The following is an 18543-nucleotide window of genomic DNA, read 5'->3' on the forward strand; positions in this document are numbered from 1 at the left end:
GATGAAGAGAGCGAGCAGAGTCATTCATATAAATCATGTCACTGTAATCCAGGGCAGGTAAAAAAAAGGTGGCAGCAACAAGCTTTTTCCTGTGAAACATGATCTGTTCCTGGAAGAGAAGCCCAACTTCAGCCTCAGTGTCTTTATTAGATGTTCAATGTGTGGCTTATAGGAACGACTGTCATCAACCACAATACCGAGGTATGTGTACGAGGCCACAGTTTCAATAGAAATACTTTGAGCAGATACAGGAGAAGGAAATAAAGCCGGACCCTCTTTCTGTTTGTGAACAACATGACTTTGGTTTTTTCTACATTTAAAGAAAGAAAGAAAGTATGTACTTTATTGGTCCCCGTGGGGAAAATCCCTCTCTGCATTTAACCCATTCACTCAGTGAAGCAGTGGGCAGCCATTGGGCGCCCGGGGAGCAGTGTGTAGGGACGGTACCTTGCTCAGGGGTACCTCAGGGTAGCTGTTCAGGTGAATCGAACCCCCGACCTTCCGATCACGGGGCCACCACTCTACCTACTGAGCTATCCCTGCCCAAAGCCAGTCTGAGCCAGCTGAGACTGAATACTATCAACAGCTGCTGTAATGGTTTGAAAACTATGTTGATGGTATAAAATGAACAGATGCATCTAGATTTTGTGCCACACCGTTGACATAAGTAGCCCAGGACAGAACCCTGTGCACTCGTTTAGTGACATTTAAAAAGCTGGAAGAGAGACCATTGAGCTGAACGCACTGCTGATGTCCAAAAGAACATTAGAGAAGCAGCCAGCTGCTCGGTCTGAAAGGCCTATTTCCAGTAATCTATGACATAAAATGCTGTGGTCAGCAGCTCAGCTCATAAACCAAGGGTCTGGGAGCAGCTGCTGCTGAGTGTTGCTGGAGTTCCTGTGCTGTTAGATCCTCATCCTCTCCACGCAGCTTGGAAGTAGGTGAAGTTGTGCCAGAAGAGTTTTTGTTGTGGTCGACAGTGTCAAAGACTTTGATAGATCAATAAAAAGAGCTGCACAGTAGTTCTTTGCATCCAGCGCTTCATAGACGTCTTTGAGAACTTTTATCGAAGCAGTTACAGTACTGTGCAGTTTCCTAAAACCAGACTGGAAGGGAGATAAAATCCTATTTTCATCCAGATAACTTTGAAGTTGATTATTTACCAGCCTTTGAAGAACCTTAGATAAGACACAGAGTTTGGAAATTGGCCTGTAATTACTAACTGTTGAAGAATCACCAGCTTTCAGTGGGAGAGTACAGAGGCACACTTCCACATCTGTGGTAAAGCCTTCTGTTGTAGAGAAAGATTAAAAATATAAGACACTGGCTCAGCTATGATATTTGCAGCCAAGTGCAAGAAGGAAGGAGAACGATTGTGAGGACGAGTTTCTGGTGTTGGGGCTATTCAAAGCCTTACAAACCTCTTCTACTGTGACAGGTGTGAAGGAAAAGGTATCAGTAAGCAGGAACTACGAGCAGAGTTGTGTGCAAGAGGTTTACCATCAGATACTGTGCTGAACAAAGAACAAGAAGCAACAAAGTGTTTGTTAAAGCAACATTTCAGTTTTGTCTGACACAGGAGTGGAGTCGATATTTAAGTGAGGAGGAAGCTCTGAGGAGTCACAGCTGGCAGAGACACTTTATAGTTTGCCAAAACCTCCTACGGTCGTTTGGACTGTCAGTCGTTAAAGTAAAAAATAGTTACATCTTGATGATGGAGGCAGTAATCCGATTACACAGCTAATGAAAACGTAGCCAATCAGCATCAGAGCCAGACTTCCTGCCCAGGCCTGGTTTCTCTCATGTAGGAGATCGGCCGGTACTGAACCAAACCAGGCCTGTCCCGACCTTTCACCCTGACCTGGCAAAAAGGGGCGTGTCTGTCCACAAAGTAGACACAACTCTCCTGTAAATGTTCCCAAACTGACATTGTCAGCCTGTTTAATACGACCCCAGTTCAAACTGATGCGGGCTCGGAGCGTGAGATTTTAGTGTTTCTCACAGCACCAACTATGCAGTGATCACTCAGGTCATTGGCAAAAACTGCAGATGTGGAAAACTTACGCAGCATATTAGTTAAAAAAGGTCAATAAGAGCAGATTTATCTGGGTGTTTAGGATCAAGGCGTGTGAGGCTTTAAATAATTTGAGTTAGTTTTAAAAACAAGCAGCGTGCCTGTCATGGTCCTGGGCCATGTGGGCCCAGTATTCTTAGTTCCTTGTATTTTTGTATTTTGTTCCTTGCTTAGGCCATGTTTTCTGAGTTGCCCTGTTGTGTTGTTCCCTAAGTGTTTTCCCTTCATGGCTTTTACCCCCTGTGTGCCCCTCTGTGTATCTGTGAGCCCTCGTCTCTCCTTATGTTTTATTCCATGTTTCCCCTGCCCATTATGTCTAAGTTCTCCCCGTGCTCTCTCTCCCCCCTGTGTGCCCTCTATGTATTTATGAGCCCTCGTCTCCCTTTGTGGTTGTTTCATGTTTCCCCAGCCCGTTATGTCTGTGTTTTCCCCGTGCTCTCTCTCCTCCTGTCTGAACCTCTGTGCACTTCCTGTTTACTTTGTGACTCTCACGCCTGTACATGTCATGTTCAGTTCACCCCGCCCTGTCTCGTTATGGTTATCTGTGTCAGCTGTGTTCCCCGTGTGTTCCCACTTTCCTCGTTAACCCTCTGTGTATTTCTGTCTGCGTCTCCCTCTGTTCGGCGTCGCGTTCTCCCTCATGTTGTGTGTTATCCTCCCCGTGGTTCGGTTCCTTGTACTTCTCATGCTTTAGTTTTCCCAGTTTAGTTTATTTTGTATTGTTTCTCGTGGCCAGCAATAAAGCTGTGTTTTTGAGTTTATCCCCGTGTCTGTGAATCTGCATCCTGGGTCCTTCTCCTGCCTGCCACACAACGAATCATGACAGTGCCTTAAAATCATCAGACACAGAAGAAAGCCAGTCCCAATGAAAATCATCCATCTGAAAGACGTCATTAAAATGCAGTTCAGATAAAAGTTGATCCAGAGACGGTGATGTGCTGGGGGAAGCAGGTGGAGGCTGATAGCAGCCAACAACAGTCTGATTTCCAAACAGATCGATAGTTAAGGCCAAGATTTCAAATGGCTGAGGTGCAGATGGAGAGAACAAGACTTGAGCAGCAAGACAGACCTTCACATAAACTTCCAGACCTCCGCCTTTTCTGGGACAGTCTGAGTGCTAAATGTTAAATCCATCAGTTGCTACGTTTTTATCCAGTAAAGATTTGGAAAGTCTCAGAAACAACAATGATACCAGCACCGCTTGAACAGGCCCAGATTCCAATCATATCCATGTCAGGAAGCACACGACGTGATGCACGTGTAACCCAGACAGTTTTTAACATCTGCTGGTGTTTCACATTCAGCCAGAGGCCCAGGGTTAGGTTGGATACCAGACAATAATAAAAGCATCGTTATTAGACTCTAGAGCTCGTTTATAGCTGACACCACATGTAGAGTTTAAGTTCACACAGAGACGATGACATTTTTCTAAAACCAGCAAACAATAAACAAGAAATGTAACAAGAGTTTCAGAAGAAGCTGATTTACAGAGAAATGATTCCCTGAAGACAAAATTATTATTATCATCTTTATTTCTCCAGGTGAAAATTTAATTGAGATTAAAAATGTTGTTTTCAAGAGAGACCTGGCATCATGGCAGAAAGAGTCAGAAATACATCATAATTCAAACAAATACAAAATAGGAGAAACATCCTACATAAACTTCATAAAGTTTCATTAACAGACTTTGAACAATGGACTTCAAACTTCCCCCCAAAACAACAGAAACACATTTGAAGATAATGAATGATATTTATCCCTCTAAAGAAGGACTTAGACTACGATTTAATATGAATGAGAACATGTTCATAAATGGATGCAACCAAAGATTTCATCAATCCCTGATTTAGAGACAACAGAACATTTGGTTTGATTTCACAAGATAAGAATGACGACTGAGTTGGAAGAGTGTTTTATGTTTAGTCAAATCTTTCCTACATAAAGTCGGATTACAAAATCATCCCCTAAGTTTGTTGTTTTATTCAAGGAATTGAAATTATAGAGAAAATCTGTGAAATGACTTAAAGAAAACAAACCACAAAAACTCTATGATGCTCTAAACCCCCTGGTTTAGGTCGGCAAAACTTTCCTAGATCCACCCCTGCACAGTTACCAGCTGTCAGCTACTTAGAAAAGCATCCTGGTGTTATTTGTCTCTCAGAAACAGTTCATAACTTCAACTCATTCATGTCACCTAAAAGGTAAACCTGTTTCTCCATCACCTGCTCAGCTCTGATGATTCAGTAAGGACATCTCCTGTTTTCATCTTCATGTTTCCCTCTCACCACATATACAAACCGACATCCTGACCAGCTGCTTTATAGCTGTGGCTCCAGCAAACATCAGCTGATACTAGAAATTAATATTAAATAAATTCTAACAACAGCTGATCAAGCTTAAACGTGCTGCTGTTGTTTAGCGCGACATCCGCTGGTTTCCTCTTTCTGGCGCAAAGTGGATGATAAAAAAACAAGAGAGAAAAGCCGATCAGCTGATCATTGATCAGTTTCATGATTGAAGTAGCAACAGGAGAGAGAGCGGAGAGAATGACAGTGTAAAGACACAGAATAAATCCAGCTTTGTGTCTTTTCCATTCTAGCTGAAGTCCGGGACAAACTGTTTTCCTTCTCAGCTCAACACGAAACGCGTAATATTTTCTCTGAATACGAGACGATTCTGTTTTTTACAGGATGGTTGGAAACTCTACTAAAATAAAGTTCACTAACAGTAACATCATAGCACCACCCAGCTGTATAGAAACTCTGTCATGCTAGCTAGTAGCAGTACGAGTTATTGAAACTGACTGTAAAAAGTCAGCACAAGGAAAATAAACTCCACCTAAACTTGGTTTATATCTGACCCAGATAGACTGCAGGTCATAACTTCTGACCTGAAGTTCAGTTCACCTGACACTCGGACCAGTGGCCGCCTCGGGTCTCTGCTCCTCCAGGGTTGCCGACCCTGCTCTAAAGCATCTGATTTGGATTCCTGAGATCAAATATATTTTCCTTTGGCTTTGTTTTCTTCCCATTTGTGGCTTTAATGTAATGTTACATCCTGTTTGTTTGCTTCCATCTGTATACATGTCCAGATTCACTGTTATGTTTCTATTCTTACATTGCTGTGTGATCACTGTTCCCTCTGCTGACTGATGTGACCTTTTGTATCTCACACTGATACTTGTCATATTTGTATCTGCGCCTAAAATATAAAAAGTTTTCCATGCTAAAACACAGCTCCACCTCCTGCAGTTCTCCCTCTGAACCACTAGATGTCTCTGTTATCTAAATGAAGACGTGCAGCACAGCAACCACAGCAGCGCTCAGATCACACGTGTCCTGTTATTATGTATAAAAGCATGAAACAGGTGAGACAGGTGGGATCAATATTAATGTTGTGGAAATATATGAAAAAGCAACAGAAGAGTGAAAACATTTCGTGTTTCTAGAAAGATCTTTCAGCTCACAGCTGCTCACAGACTGTATTTACAAGTGACAAACTGCAACTCTACAGTACATCTACAGTATATATCAAATATATTCTGTATTCAAATCTATTGAGTGATGTTTGAAAGTCTTTCCAGGTGAGTTTGACCCAGGAGGGTCTGAAGCCAGAGTCAGACAGAGACTGTGCAGAGACTGTAGAAGGACAGAGCAGCAGCAGAGCAGTCCAGATACACTGATGATCCTCTGTCAGATCCAGAGGGACACACAGGGATGATGCTGGACTCTACATTGTGTCTGACAGTGGAGCTGTTCTCAGAGCAGTTCACTCTGCAGCACTGACAGTCATCTGCACTTCTTCTCATTCCTCTGTCAGTCACTGCTGGATGAAGCTCTCCTCTCCACCTCCCAGTAACATGGCCCAGTCAGAGCGTCTCTACACACAAGCTGCTGCTGCTTCAACCTCTCTGGATCATCAGGACACAGCTCCTCCTCTCTCAGCACACACACCGTCCTGATTACCATCATTGCCAACACCTGCAGAGAGAAGAAGGAAGAGCAGAGGAGATAAACAAGTGTTTCCAGAGACTCTTCATCAGCTGTCAGTCAGTGATGCAGCACATCCAGTATAAAGAGCAGCAGGGACGTCAGTGCTGGGACTGTACTAGGACTCATTGTTGCTTCACTTTTTCTAATCTTTGGATTTTTATTGAAGTTGATGAAAATGTTTTTCCCTCCTAGTTTGAGTTTGGACTTTCATTCAGTAGAAGAACCTTGGTGTGTCCACTCTGAGCTCTGTAGGAACCCCAACAACAAGCCCAACAATCCAGATGGACGGTTCCAGCTGTTAACTGGAGGAATTCCATCCAAACATCTGCTCTCACTAAATTCTTCCTCACCTACAGACTGTGTTCTTCACTGCTTTAAACTTGGAAATGAATGCAGTCATTGGTCTGCGTGCTGCTTTGTTCAGAGAGCTGATTGGCTGTTGACAGCGTTTGATCAGAGCATGTCAGCTGTTACTATGGTGACCATAAAGGTCAGAAACAGGAAGTGTTTGTGTCCAATCCTGAAGCCTGTCACCATTCTCCTCTCACAGCTTCACTGAGAAGCTGCAGCTTTACAGGAAACACTGGATCTTTGTTTCATACTGACTGTGTTTAGTACAATACTGCTGACAGCACCACCCACTCACTCCATCACTCTACTTACACCAGAGTCTCCAGTCTGTAGTCTGGACTCTGCTGAAGATCAGACAGCTGCTTCACATCTGGATCCTTCAGGTTGTTCCAGCTCAGGTCCAGCTGTCTCAGATGGGAGGGGTTGGACTTCAGTGCTGCTACCAGATAATCACAGCTGATCTCTGACAAACCACAGCCCCACAATCTGTATAAAGCATGAAAGATGTAAGTTTATTAGACAAAGTGTGAGCTTGAAATCATTCAGTGTTTCATCATCTGTTCAGAGCTGAAGAAGGTTCAGAATGTAGAAGTTTAGAAAATGGAAACTCCAAACAGCTGAAGCCAACAGGAAGCAGCTTCAAACAAACACAACAAGAGAAAAAACTCTGAATGTTTCACATTAAAGTCGTACATTTATCATAAAAACAGGACAAAGACTTGAAAAAGTCATGTTTTTCCTTCCAGTAACCACAAGGCTTCACTTTTAAAGGTGAAGTGTGAAAGGAATGGACATATTTGAAGTCCAACACCTTTTTCAGTCACATTATTAAAGCAGACAAACTACAAGCTCATTTTCATTCCAACAAGTCATCTTCTGACCTGGACTAACAACACTGGTCTCTATGTGCAGCTGGCTGTGAGACCAGTGCTCAGGGAGCGTCTACAAAGTGCAACACTGAAAGAACATCACACAATAATTTGCTTCCAGCACTTTCACACAAACATCTACTGTCATTATTGTCACCAAACTCTGTGGATCCTTTATTGCAAATTCAAATGGGATCAAATGGTCAGACAAAAGAGGGTTATGAGGAAATATGATGAAATGTTGTGTATTAGCAGCAAGTTATTGAATCATTTTCCTCAGAAACCAAACAAAATGATTGACAAACATGTTTTTACAAACTCAGTGTTGGACTTGGATCAGCAGGATAAGCTGATGTTTAAAGGCATTTGAGTGTCGCTGTATGAGAGTCCAGTTATTACTCAATATTTATGGATGATGTTCTTTCAGTGTTGCACTTTGTAGACGCTCCCTGAGCCTCACAGCCAGCTGCACATGGACCAGCTGACATTACCCAGCATTAGAGGCGGGTGTAAAAAAAATGATTTTCCTATTTAAATGGTTTTAATTTGAATAAAGCAATGTTGATTCATTCAATCCTGAATCGATTTTTAATATAAATGTATTTTGCCAGAATCTCAGGTTAAAGCTCCCAAAAGTATTTCAACAACAAGCAAACAGATAAAACAGTAAATGAGAGCAGCTAAACACACAAAGATGGAAACACAGAGCGTGGATCGTTCACTCGACGGCACGTACACGGACACGCCGTCGGGGCTGAAAGTGGACAGCTCTCAGATCCTGAAGCTGCAGGTTTCATCTGTCTCCAACCAAAACTGACTGAACCAGCAGCAGAAGAAGATCCAAACTACGCTTTACGTTTGATGAACATCGTCATGAATTCTCTCTGACTTTGACGTTTACTTCCTGCACAGCTCTCTCTCTCTCAGTGTACTTCAAGAACAGTTTACCTTCAAAAATCTGTTTCCTGCATTATTCACTGCTTATTACGCACCAGTCTGCTGTTGTGTTCACTGCTGTCAGCCTCCGAAAACAAAGCCTCATTTTTGCTGTTCAATACTGAAGAAATGTAAACCTTTTAAAATGATGACAGATTACAAACTCTCAGCTGTGTCTGTAATCAAACCTCTGTAACTTTGCTTCACTTCAGCAGCATCAGCTCATGTTCACATGTTGATTCATGGTTTGCTTCAGTTTTTGATGGACTGCAGAATATTTTGAAGGTTATCTGCTATAAAAAGCCAGAACAGGAAAATCTGCTTCATGTGTTTCTGTTTGATCCTCAGTGACTTTGACACAAAGGCCTCTGCTGTGATGATCACACCTCTGATCAAGTCTCACAGTGTCAGCTTTGTTTTTATACATATGGATATGTGCTGATAAATGATCAGAGTTATAATATTTCCCACTGTCTGCTGTGTGCCGTGACCTTTGACCTGCTAAAGACAGTCAGCTGTGGATTATTCATTGTTGTGTCTGATACTTAGAACTGTGAGGAAGAACACTACACAGTTAATCAGGGTCCCCTCTCTCTGAATCAGGGAAGTTTGGCAGGCCGCGTGTGGGCCGCGGGCCATACGTTGAGTCTCACTGTTTGAAATGTGAACATTGTTCTGCTGCAGTCAATGGACTAAACCAGAGAAGAAGAAAACAGACTTTACCATGAAGATCCTCAGTGTGGATCAGTATAATATCAGCCTGATGTCTGCAGTTTAGTGTCAGCACAACTTTCACATCATATTCATCTCAGCACAACTAAAACATGCTGACTGACCTCAGAGTTTCAAGTCCACATCCTGGACTCTCCAGGAAACCACACAGATGCTTCACTCCTGGATCCTGCAGGTTTTTGTTCCAGCTCAGGTCCAGCTGTCTCAGATGGGAGGGGTTGGACTTCAGTGCTGCTGCCAGATAATCACAGCTGATATCTGACAAACCACAGCCCCTCAACCTGTATAAAGAATGAAAGATGTAAGTTTATTAGACAAAGTGTGAGCTTGAAATCATTCAGTGTTTCATCATCTGTTCAGAGCTGAAGAAGGTTCAGAATGTAGAAGTTTAGAAAATGGAAACTCCAAACAGCTGAAGCCAACAGGAAGCAGCTTCAAACAAACACAACAAGAGAAAAAACTGTGAATGTTTCACATTAAAGTCGTACATTTATCATAAAAACAGGACAAAGATTTGAAAAAGTCTTCTGACCTGGACTAACAACACTGGTCTCTATGTGCAGCTGGCTGTGAGACCAGTGCTCAGGGACCGTCTAAAAAGTGCAACACTGAAAGAACATCACACACTCATTTGCTTCCATCATCCAACCTGAAGAGGAAACAGAGACGCCTCCCCTTCAAAGTAAAAGCTGCTCCTTTTGGACACAGTATCAAAGAAAGTCTACAGTATAACATAGAAAAGACAGAACAAAGTTTTGGTTGTTTTTAAATTGTGCAGAAATGAAACTACACTAAGCTCAATTATGTGACAGACATTTCATCCCATGTCAGTTTGGCCTCATCCTGGGCCGGATTATCCAGCACACACTCTGACCACAGGCCCAGGGGCCACGCACAGCTGGGCTCCATCCAAGAGACAGCAAACAAACCAACACAATAATAAAAACCACCATGTGATCTTCTTACATCTTCAAGACAAACATAGTAAAAACATGAGCATATTTGTTTCCTGATAAAATGATTTGACAGGTAGAACAGAGTAAAGTGGTGGTGTTACAGCCTTTCTCCCCTCTGCTGCCGAGGCTGTTAGTCTCTCCCAAACTCAGCTACAGGACTTCCAAATGAATGAAAGCAGCAGAAGTGGCTTTACAAATGAAAGAGGAAGAGGAGAAGAAGAGGAGAGGGAGGCCACCCTGACCATCACTCCAGCTGAAAACATCACACTTCCATTAAAGTTGGTGAGAAAATGTTGAGCAGGATGAGCTGCTGGCTAATCTGGAGGCTGTAGCAGCAGCTCACAGTCACAGTGGATTTCCACTCATGAAAAAGCTCTGGCTGCTTCATTTCTCATCTCATATCAGAGACTTTAATGCTTCACTGAAGCTGTACTGTGATGCTTCCATATCCCAGTGAGGCCTCCATAATGATTTCAGCTGTTCTGTACACACACTGTGTGCCCTGTATGGCTCAAAGTCTCTGCAGCCTGTTTTTATCTGCTATCATCAGATCTTCATCATCCTCATTCACATCCCTCACACACTCTACAGCCTCATCACCACTGACTTCATCTTCACTGACTGATGGAGCACAACATGAACCTGTGGAGGCTGAAACACTGTCCTGTCAAACATCTCCCCGTCACCACTCCACTTCTGTCAGCCTTTAAATGAACCCTGCTCAAGTCTGTCACTTCTGTTTGGAGCCAAAAGGAAAAACTGTTGTTCAGTCGTTTGGAACGACACAACATTTCTTAAAGCACTCAAACTTCTTCACATTTGTCTTCAGACACATCCTGAACATTTAGGAACTAAAGAAAGTTTCAAACATCAAAGACCTGAAATATAGAAAAACTACAACAGCCGCAGTCAGTGAACTCACCTCAGAGTCTCCAGTCGACAGTTTGGACTCTCCAGTCCAGCACACAGAAGCTTCACACCTGAATCCTGCAGGTTGTAGTGTTTACTCATGTCCAGCTCTGTCAGATGGGAGGGGTTGGACTTCAGAGCTGAGGCCACAACTTCACAGTGAGACTCTGAGAGTCCACACTGAGTCAGTCTGTGATGATAGAAAATATAAAATGTGTTATTATAAAAGCAGAAAATCTGCATTATAAACACAGACTGAATGTATATGAAGACAAAACAGAGTGAAGTCATAATGTGATGAATCTGCTCTTCACATCTGTGCTTCAGCTCCTCTTACTGTGTTTGACATGACACAACGATTGAGTCTCTCTCAGACCTGCAGACTTTTAATGAGAATCTTTGTTTGGCTTTAATCTGCAGATGAAGGAGGAAGATGGTGTCACATTTAGGCTTCCATAATGTCCACAGTCTGTCACTGAGATCTGATCCAGAGTCAGAGTGAAGACACACATTTGGACTGTTTCCTGTTTTGACTCCAGAACATTTTGAATGAGTTCAGCTCAGTGAAGAGTTCCAGCTGGAAAGATGATCTCTGTTTGCTACCTGCTGTCAGGTACGACTGTTCACGTCCGCACGCAGGAAAAACCTGCTGACTGTTACCAAACGGAGCAGAAATCTCATCACTGGACAATAATGATGAATGAACTCAGAGCTGCTGATATCAGATCTGATTTCAGGGGAACTAAACACAGAAATGATTGGCTCATTTTAGCTTTCTGAGCCATTATCTGCTGGTGTGTCGCTAGTTGGCAGAAAATGATTTGTATTCCTGTTCAGGGCTTCAGTGTTTATGAGTCCAGATCCAGGTGACAGCAAGTCAAAATGATGTTACCTGTCTGTGTCCAGCAGCAGCCTGTATTCACTTTGAATATTGTTATAACCTGACATGGATCAGTTTGTCTTTGATTGGTTTGTAAATGTCACTGTTTCCATTGGACCTGAGTGACGTACAAAGACAAAGAGGGAGAGAAAGGAGAGAGAGGATGGAGACAGCAAAGAGAGAGCAAACACAAACAGGTGAGAGTGGACAGGTGACCAAGGTCAGCAACCAATCAGAGAGGTTCTGTTTTACCCACAGTCACTGATGATGACTGCACATACCCAAGCAGTGTGTTACTCTGATATCAAATATGGATCCTGCTCTTATAATAATGAGCATCAGATGATATTATTGTGTTATTTTGTAGCTGAATACGATGTTTGTGTGATTATCAGTGAAAGAAGCAGTGAGGAGGATGGAGAGAGAGAGAGGACAGAGGGTGAAGTTAGAAACACTAAAAGGATTTTTCATGGATTTCATGGATGATTTGATGATTTCCAGCAGGACACTTAAACATGACAGTGGACGTCCTAAAGAACATATTCACTGATATGAAACGTGTCATTGAACAGGATTAATATCAGTGGAAACATGGTGGAAACAGCTGTGACTGCATGGATGTGACACACTTCAAATCTGTTCTCCACTCTTGGATTTGGGATCCATGGAGCTGCTGCTGAGTCTGTACAATAAAGGAATGGTGTGGAAGGTTGCAGCGTACGGACACAAACACTTTGTGGTTACAATCTGATTTGATTTTCAACATTAAACTACTAACCTACACTGATCAATGATGTTAATGATCACATCTGGACTCACCGAGCCTTTCTGCAGGTCCTCACAGCTGGAATCAGTCTCAGTTGTCCCCGCTCTGATGTTTTGTACTTCTGCAGGTCCAACTCATCCAGAACCTCCTCTGACATCTGCAACATGAAGGCCAGAGCTGAGCACTGGATCTCAGAGAGTTCCTTCTTTGATCTGTTCTCTGACTTCAGGAACTCTTGGATCTCCTTATGTACTGAGAGGTGGTTCATCTCATTCAGACAGTGGAAGATGTTGATGCATCTGTCAGGAGATATTGCATCACTGTTCATCTCCTTCAGGTTGTTGATGACTCTCTGGATGGTTCCTGGACTGATCTCTGTCTTACCCAGCAGACCTACTAAGAGTCTCTGGTTGGACTCCAGACAGAGGCGATGAAGGAAGCGAACAAACAGGTCCAGGTGGCCATTTTTACTCTGGAGGGATTTCTCCATGACTCTCTCAAGGAAATCATCCAGAAAAGAGTTACCTACATAATCATTCCAGTCTATCCTCAATAAATCCTCCACCACCTTTGTCTTCATGTTGATGTGACAGTGGAACATGTAGACAGCAGCCAGAAACTCCTGAATGCTCAGATGAACAAAGCAGTAGACTGGTTTCTGGAAGATCACACACTCTCTTTTGAAGATCTCTGTACAAACTCCTGAGTACACCGAGGCCTCTGTCACATCCAGACCACACTGCTCCAGGTCTTCTTGGTAGAACATGATGTTTCCTTTCTCCAGATGTTCAAACGCCAGCCTCCCCAGCTTCAGAAGAACTTTCCTGTCAGCCTCCATCAGCTCCTGTGGACTCGTCTCATGTCCCTCATGGTACTTGTTCTTCTTCCTCTTTGTCTGAACCAGCAGAAAGTGTGAGTACATGTCAGTCAGGGTCTTGGGCAGCTCTCCTCTCTGCTCTGTAGTCAACATGTGCTCCAGAACTGTAGCAGTGATCCAGCAGAAGACTGGGATACTACACATGATGTGGAGGCTCCTGGATGTCTTCATGTGGGAGATGATTCTGCTGGACAGCTCTTCATCACTGACACTCCTCCTGAAGTACTCCTCCTTCTGGGCGTCAGTGAAGCCTCGTACTTCTGTTAGCCTGTCAACACATGTAGGAGGGATCTGATTGGCTGCTGCGGGTCGGGAAGTTATCCAGACGAGAGCCGAGGGAAGCAGATTCCCCTGGATGAGGTTTGTCAGCAGCTGGCTGACTGATGACTTCTGTGTGACATCAGACAGCAGCTTCCTGTTGGTGAAATCCAATGAAAGTCTGCTTTCATCCAGGCCGTCAAAGATGAACAAAAGCTGAGAGACAGCCAGCTTCTCTGCTGTGACCTTCTGTAATGTTGGATGGAAAACATGGAGCAGCTCCAGAAGACTGTACTGCTCATCTCTGATCAGGTTCAGCTCCCTGAATGAAAGCAGAACCACCACACTGACATGTTGGTTCTCCAAGCCCTCTGCCCAGTCCAGAGTGAACTTCTGCACTGAGAAGGTTTTTCCAACACCAGCCACGCCGTTGGTCAGAACCACTCTGATGGGTCTCTGTTGGTCAGGTAAGGCTTTAAAGATGTCCTGGCACCTGATTGGAGCGTCATGGAGGGCGTCCATCTTGGAAGCTGTCTCCAGCTGCCTCACCTCATGTTGGGTATGAACCTCTTCACTCTGTCCCTCTGTGATGTAAAGCTCAGTGTAGATCCTGTTGAGGAGGGTTCTACTTCCTGTTTCATCACTTCCTTCAGTCACATGTTCACATCTCCTCCTCAGACTGATCTTATGTTCATCTAAAACCTCCTGCAGACCAACATCTGCTGAAAGAAAGAAAAACAATGAGACTAAAGAGAAAGAAAACTCTTCAATGTCTGAACAACACAAGAAGTCCAGTTTTCAGAAATGAGTCCATCTGCAGACAGATGTTCAGTCTTACTTTGTACACAGCTGCTCTGACTGGCTGTCTGCAGTCCAGCTCTGCTTCTGGATCCTTCTCCACACTGTGCAGAAGCTCTGATGGTGACACAGAAAAGTCAAAGTGGAGATACTTCTGTCCAACTTTGATTAGACTCATTATAAAAAGGAAAACAAAGTTTGAACACAGTCATGTTTCCAGTTCACTGACTTACATTTATTCCATGGACACTCACTCTAACCTGAACCACAGCTACAACCCAACATTGTTGAGGCCTCATCTCCTCCTTCCCTCACTGTAGAGGTTAAATATGCAACAACCAACAAATAAAAGAATTTGGTTCATTTCAAAGAAATTCACACGGTGACCAAGTAAAGTAACCGTAGTAAAGGAGACAACATCCCGTTGATGGTGGGATTATTTGAAAGATTTGCTTTAGTCACGTCACCAAATGCAGTTGAACCACCCGTGGATCCATGTTTGACCATTCTACTACTCTGAGCTCTGCTTTTTAATCATTTTATTATTATCATCATTCATTTATTCATTCTTTGGAGGGGGGCTATTTCCTAATGCCGCCCTAATAAGGTGATGTTCAAGGGGAAATATAACAGAAACTCTTTCAGTGTTATTCATTAATAAATTAACAGATAAACTGTGAAGAAGAAAAAAACTGGAGATTTAAAGGAGAGAGTGAGAAACTTGATCATCCATCCTCATAATACATGTTTATCAGTATCTGCTGTGACCATACTGCAGTAATAACTACAAGTCTACATTTCTGTGACTGTTGATCAATCACAGCAGGAATCTGAGCTCATCTCTGCACACAGAGCAGCTTCAGCTCTGGGATAAACTGCTCGCTTCACGTCCTTCTCAGCTCACAGACACTCATCCTGATATTTTCCTTTAACATTTGATGGTATAATTCATCTGAGTTTACACTTTATCTGCATGAATACAGAAAAACAGACCCAAACACCAGAAACCATCAGCTTCACCATGTAGAATATATTGTTGTTTCCTTGCTTTTAATTCAGAGAAAAACTCTGATTTTGATTTTCTCTGTTCTCTTTGCCACAGCCCATCCCAGCAGCAGCTGAAGCAGCTGACTGTCACATCACTGAATAACACTTTAGGAGGAATTTCAGAGGTCAGTAAAGCTCCAGTTTCAACATCAGTTAATTAATCATAGTTCATCATAAATGTTAACCTGGCTGGCACACATGTTAATGTTAGCCATTTAAATATTAGCAGTTAGCTGAGGCCACAAGAAGAAGAGGCCCTAGAAGAACAATGGATGATAAGATTAGATTTTCAAGACTAGGCAGAGACGTGTTTTCCTTTACTGTCTCTTACAGAGGAGGGAGCAGATACCAGACGAGGTCACGGAGGTACGGGGAGGATTCGCAGCAGACAGCAAGACTGCCACGTCCATGCGAGAGAGCGATGGCTATGATAATCTGTGTTTTTGTCTCCCTATATAATGTTGTACAGCCCATGTGAGGGTTATCCTCTCTGTGAACCAGATGCTTGATTTCACACAGAGGTCCACCAACTGAATTTGATCAGTTATGGAACGATTTACCTCCACAGGCTCCTTCACTCGCTGCTTTTAAACCTCCTTTAAAACACACTTTTACTCCCTGACCTTTGACCCAGTGTGACATGTTGACTCACTACCTCAGACAGCTTAAAAATAGTCTTTTTGTTTTTTAGTGCTGCCTAAAAGAACCGTAAAATATCTGTCCTACAGTGGGGCAAAAAAGTATTTAGTCAGCCACCGATTGTGCAAGTTCCCCCACCTAAAATGATGACAGAGGTCAGTAATTTGCACCAGAGGTACACTTCAACTGTGAGAGACAGAATGTGAAAAAAAAATCCATGAATTCACATGGTAGGATTTGTAAAGAATTTATTCGTAAATCAGGGTGGAAAATAAGTATTTGGTCAATAACAAAAATACAACTCAATACTTTGTAACATAACCTTTGTTGGCAATAACAGAGGTCAAATGTTTACTATAGGTCTTTACCAGGTTTGCACACACAGTAGCTGGTATTTTGGCCCATTCCTCCATGCAGATCTTCTTGAGAGCAGTGATGTTTTGGGGCTGTCGCCGAGCAACACGGACTTTCAACTCCCGCCACAGATTTTCTATGGGGTTGAGGTCTGGAGACTGGCTAGGCCACTCCAGGACTTTCAAATGCTTCTTACGGAGCCACTCCTTTGTTGCCCGGGCGGTGTGTTTTGGATCATTGTCATGTTGGAAGACCCAGCCTCGTTTCATCTTCAAAGTTCTCACTGATGGAAGGAGGTTTTGGCTCAAAATCTCACGATACATGGCCCCATTCATTCTGTCCTTAACACGGATCAGTCGTCCTGTCCCCTTGGCAGAAAAACAGCCCCATAGCATGATGTTTCCACCCCCATGCTTCACAGTAGGTATGGTGTTCTTGGGATGCAACTCAGTATTCTTCTTCCTCCAAACACGACAAGTTGAGTTTATACCAAAAAGTTCTACTTTGGTTTCATCTGACCACATGACATTCTCCCAATCCTCTGCTGTATCATCCATGTGCTCTCTGGCAAACTTCAGACGGGCCTGGACATGCACTGGCTTCAGCAGCGGAACACGTCTGGCACTGCGGGATTTGATTCCCTGCCGTTGTAGTGTGTTACTGATGGTGACCTTTGTTACTTTGGTCCCAGCTCTCTGCAGGTCATTCACCAGGTCCCCCCGTGTGGTTCTGGGATCTTTGCTCACCGTTCTCATGATCATTTTGACCCCACGGGATGAGGTCTTGCGTGGAGCCCCAGATCGAGGGAGATTATCAGTGGTCTTGTATGTCTTCCATTTTCTGATGATTGCTCCCACAGTTGATTTTTTCACACCAAGCTGCTTGCCTATTGTAGATTCACTCTTCCCAGTCTGGTGCAGGTCTACAATACTTTTCCTGGTGTCCTTCGAAAGCTCTTTGGTCTTGGCCATGGCGGCGTTTGGAGTCTGACTGTTTGAGGCTGTGGACAGGTGTCTTTTATACAGATGATGAGTTCAAACAGGTGCCATTCATACAGGTAACGAGTGGGGGACAGAAAAGCTTCTTACAGAAGACGTTACAGGTCTGTGAGAGCCAGAGATTTTCCTTGTTTGAGGTGACCAAATACTTATTTTCCACCCTAATTTACGAATAAATTCTTTACAAATCCTACCATGTGAATTCATGGATTTTTTTTTTCACATTCTGTCTCTCACAGTTGAAGTGTACCTCTGGTGCAAATTACTGACCTCTGTCATCATTTTAGGTGGGGGAACTTGCACAATCGGTGGCTGACTAAATACTTTTTTGCCCCACTGTATATACAGTTATGTTCATATATTTTTGTGCTACATCAGGAAACTCAAAAACATAAGTTTTAATATTTTAATCCTTATTTTTAAAACTGTTTTTGTCATTTTTCTTCTCCCATTGTATCAAAAATCATTATTTACACTGAATAAATGAGTCAGCAGCTCTCTTACATTGTTGCTGCCGGTTCATTAATGAAGTCTAGAGGTCTTTCTTTGGACCAGTCACTCCTCACAGACACACAGCTGGATGCTGCAGATCCTGCTCCATCCTCTTCCTCCATCTCCTTGATGTCAGGGTGGAGTTAGTCTGAGAGGCAAACACACACACTCAGAGGTGCTGTTGTACTGGAAGCATCACACTGACGGGTTTCTAAAGTTCTCATTGATCATTTCATGGAGTTTCTGTGGTAAACACTGTCCTGTGACGTATGTGTTATGGTGAGGGTCATGAGGGCTAACCAGCCCCACTCCTTACTCCTCATATTTCAGCCTGAAGCACAATAACAGCCTAACCAGGAGGCTGTAACCTCAAAGGGATGAAGTTAGAAATAAAGGTTCAATGAAATGAAGCAGATCATAAAAACATGAGTTCCAACTTTAAAAGAAGCATCCACACGATGACGGCACAGCAGAGGAGCACTTTCTCTAACACACTGATTCAGTTCCACTGACACAAGGACACACACAGGAAGGCACACACACACAAGCCTTTATAAGAAACAACACAATCATCTGCGCTTGACTTGTCAATCCAAGTCCTTAGCCCATGAGCCC

General features: G+C 43.2%; 1 protein-coding gene across 1 annotated transcript; it reads right to left on the reverse strand.

Annotated features, from left to right (window-relative positions):
- Positions 1-5228: 5228 nt before the first annotated feature.
- On the reverse strand, positions 5229-18050 carry LOC147336539 (protein NLRC3-like). Its single transcript, XM_086286200.1, has 7 exons — positions 17941-18050; positions 14439-14515; positions 12519-14322; positions 10833-11009; positions 9059-9235; positions 6730-6903; positions 5229-6054 (listed from the first exon to the last, which is right to left on the reverse strand). Exons 1-7 carry the CDS (start codon positions 18048-18050, stop codon positions 6042-6044), a joined length of 2532 nt encoding a protein of 843 aa, XP_086142326.1. The 3' UTR covers positions 5229-6041.
- Between the last annotated feature and the right edge of the window lie 493 nt (positions 18051-18543).

Source organism: Aulonocara sp. 'chitande type north' Nkhata Bay, linkage group LG3 (assembly GCF_057382095.1).
Source record: "Aulonocara sp. 'chitande type north' Nkhata Bay isolate Kocher_YH1m ecotype deep benthic linkage group LG3, A_spYH_male_GT1.1, whole genome shotgun sequence".
Taxonomy (NCBI): Eukaryota; Metazoa; Chordata; class Actinopteri; order Cichliformes; family Cichlidae; genus Aulonocara; species Aulonocara sp. 'chitande type north' Nkhata Bay.

Excerpts from the sequence above, each read along its gene's own strand:
- LOC147336539 (XM_086286200.1), bottom strand. The coding sequence starts at position 18,050 with ATGGAGGAAGAGGATGGAGCAGGATCTGCAGCATCCAGCTGTGTGTCT. Across the intron at positions 14,516-17,940 it reads AATGAACCGGCAGCAACAAT|AGCTTCTGCACAGTGTGGAG; the intron begins GTAAGAGAGCTG and ends TGTCACCATCAG. Across the intron at positions 11,010-12,518 it reads AGGACCTGCAGAAAGGCTCG|ACTGACTCAGTGTGGACTCT; the intron begins GTGAGTCCAGAT and ends CTATCATCACAG.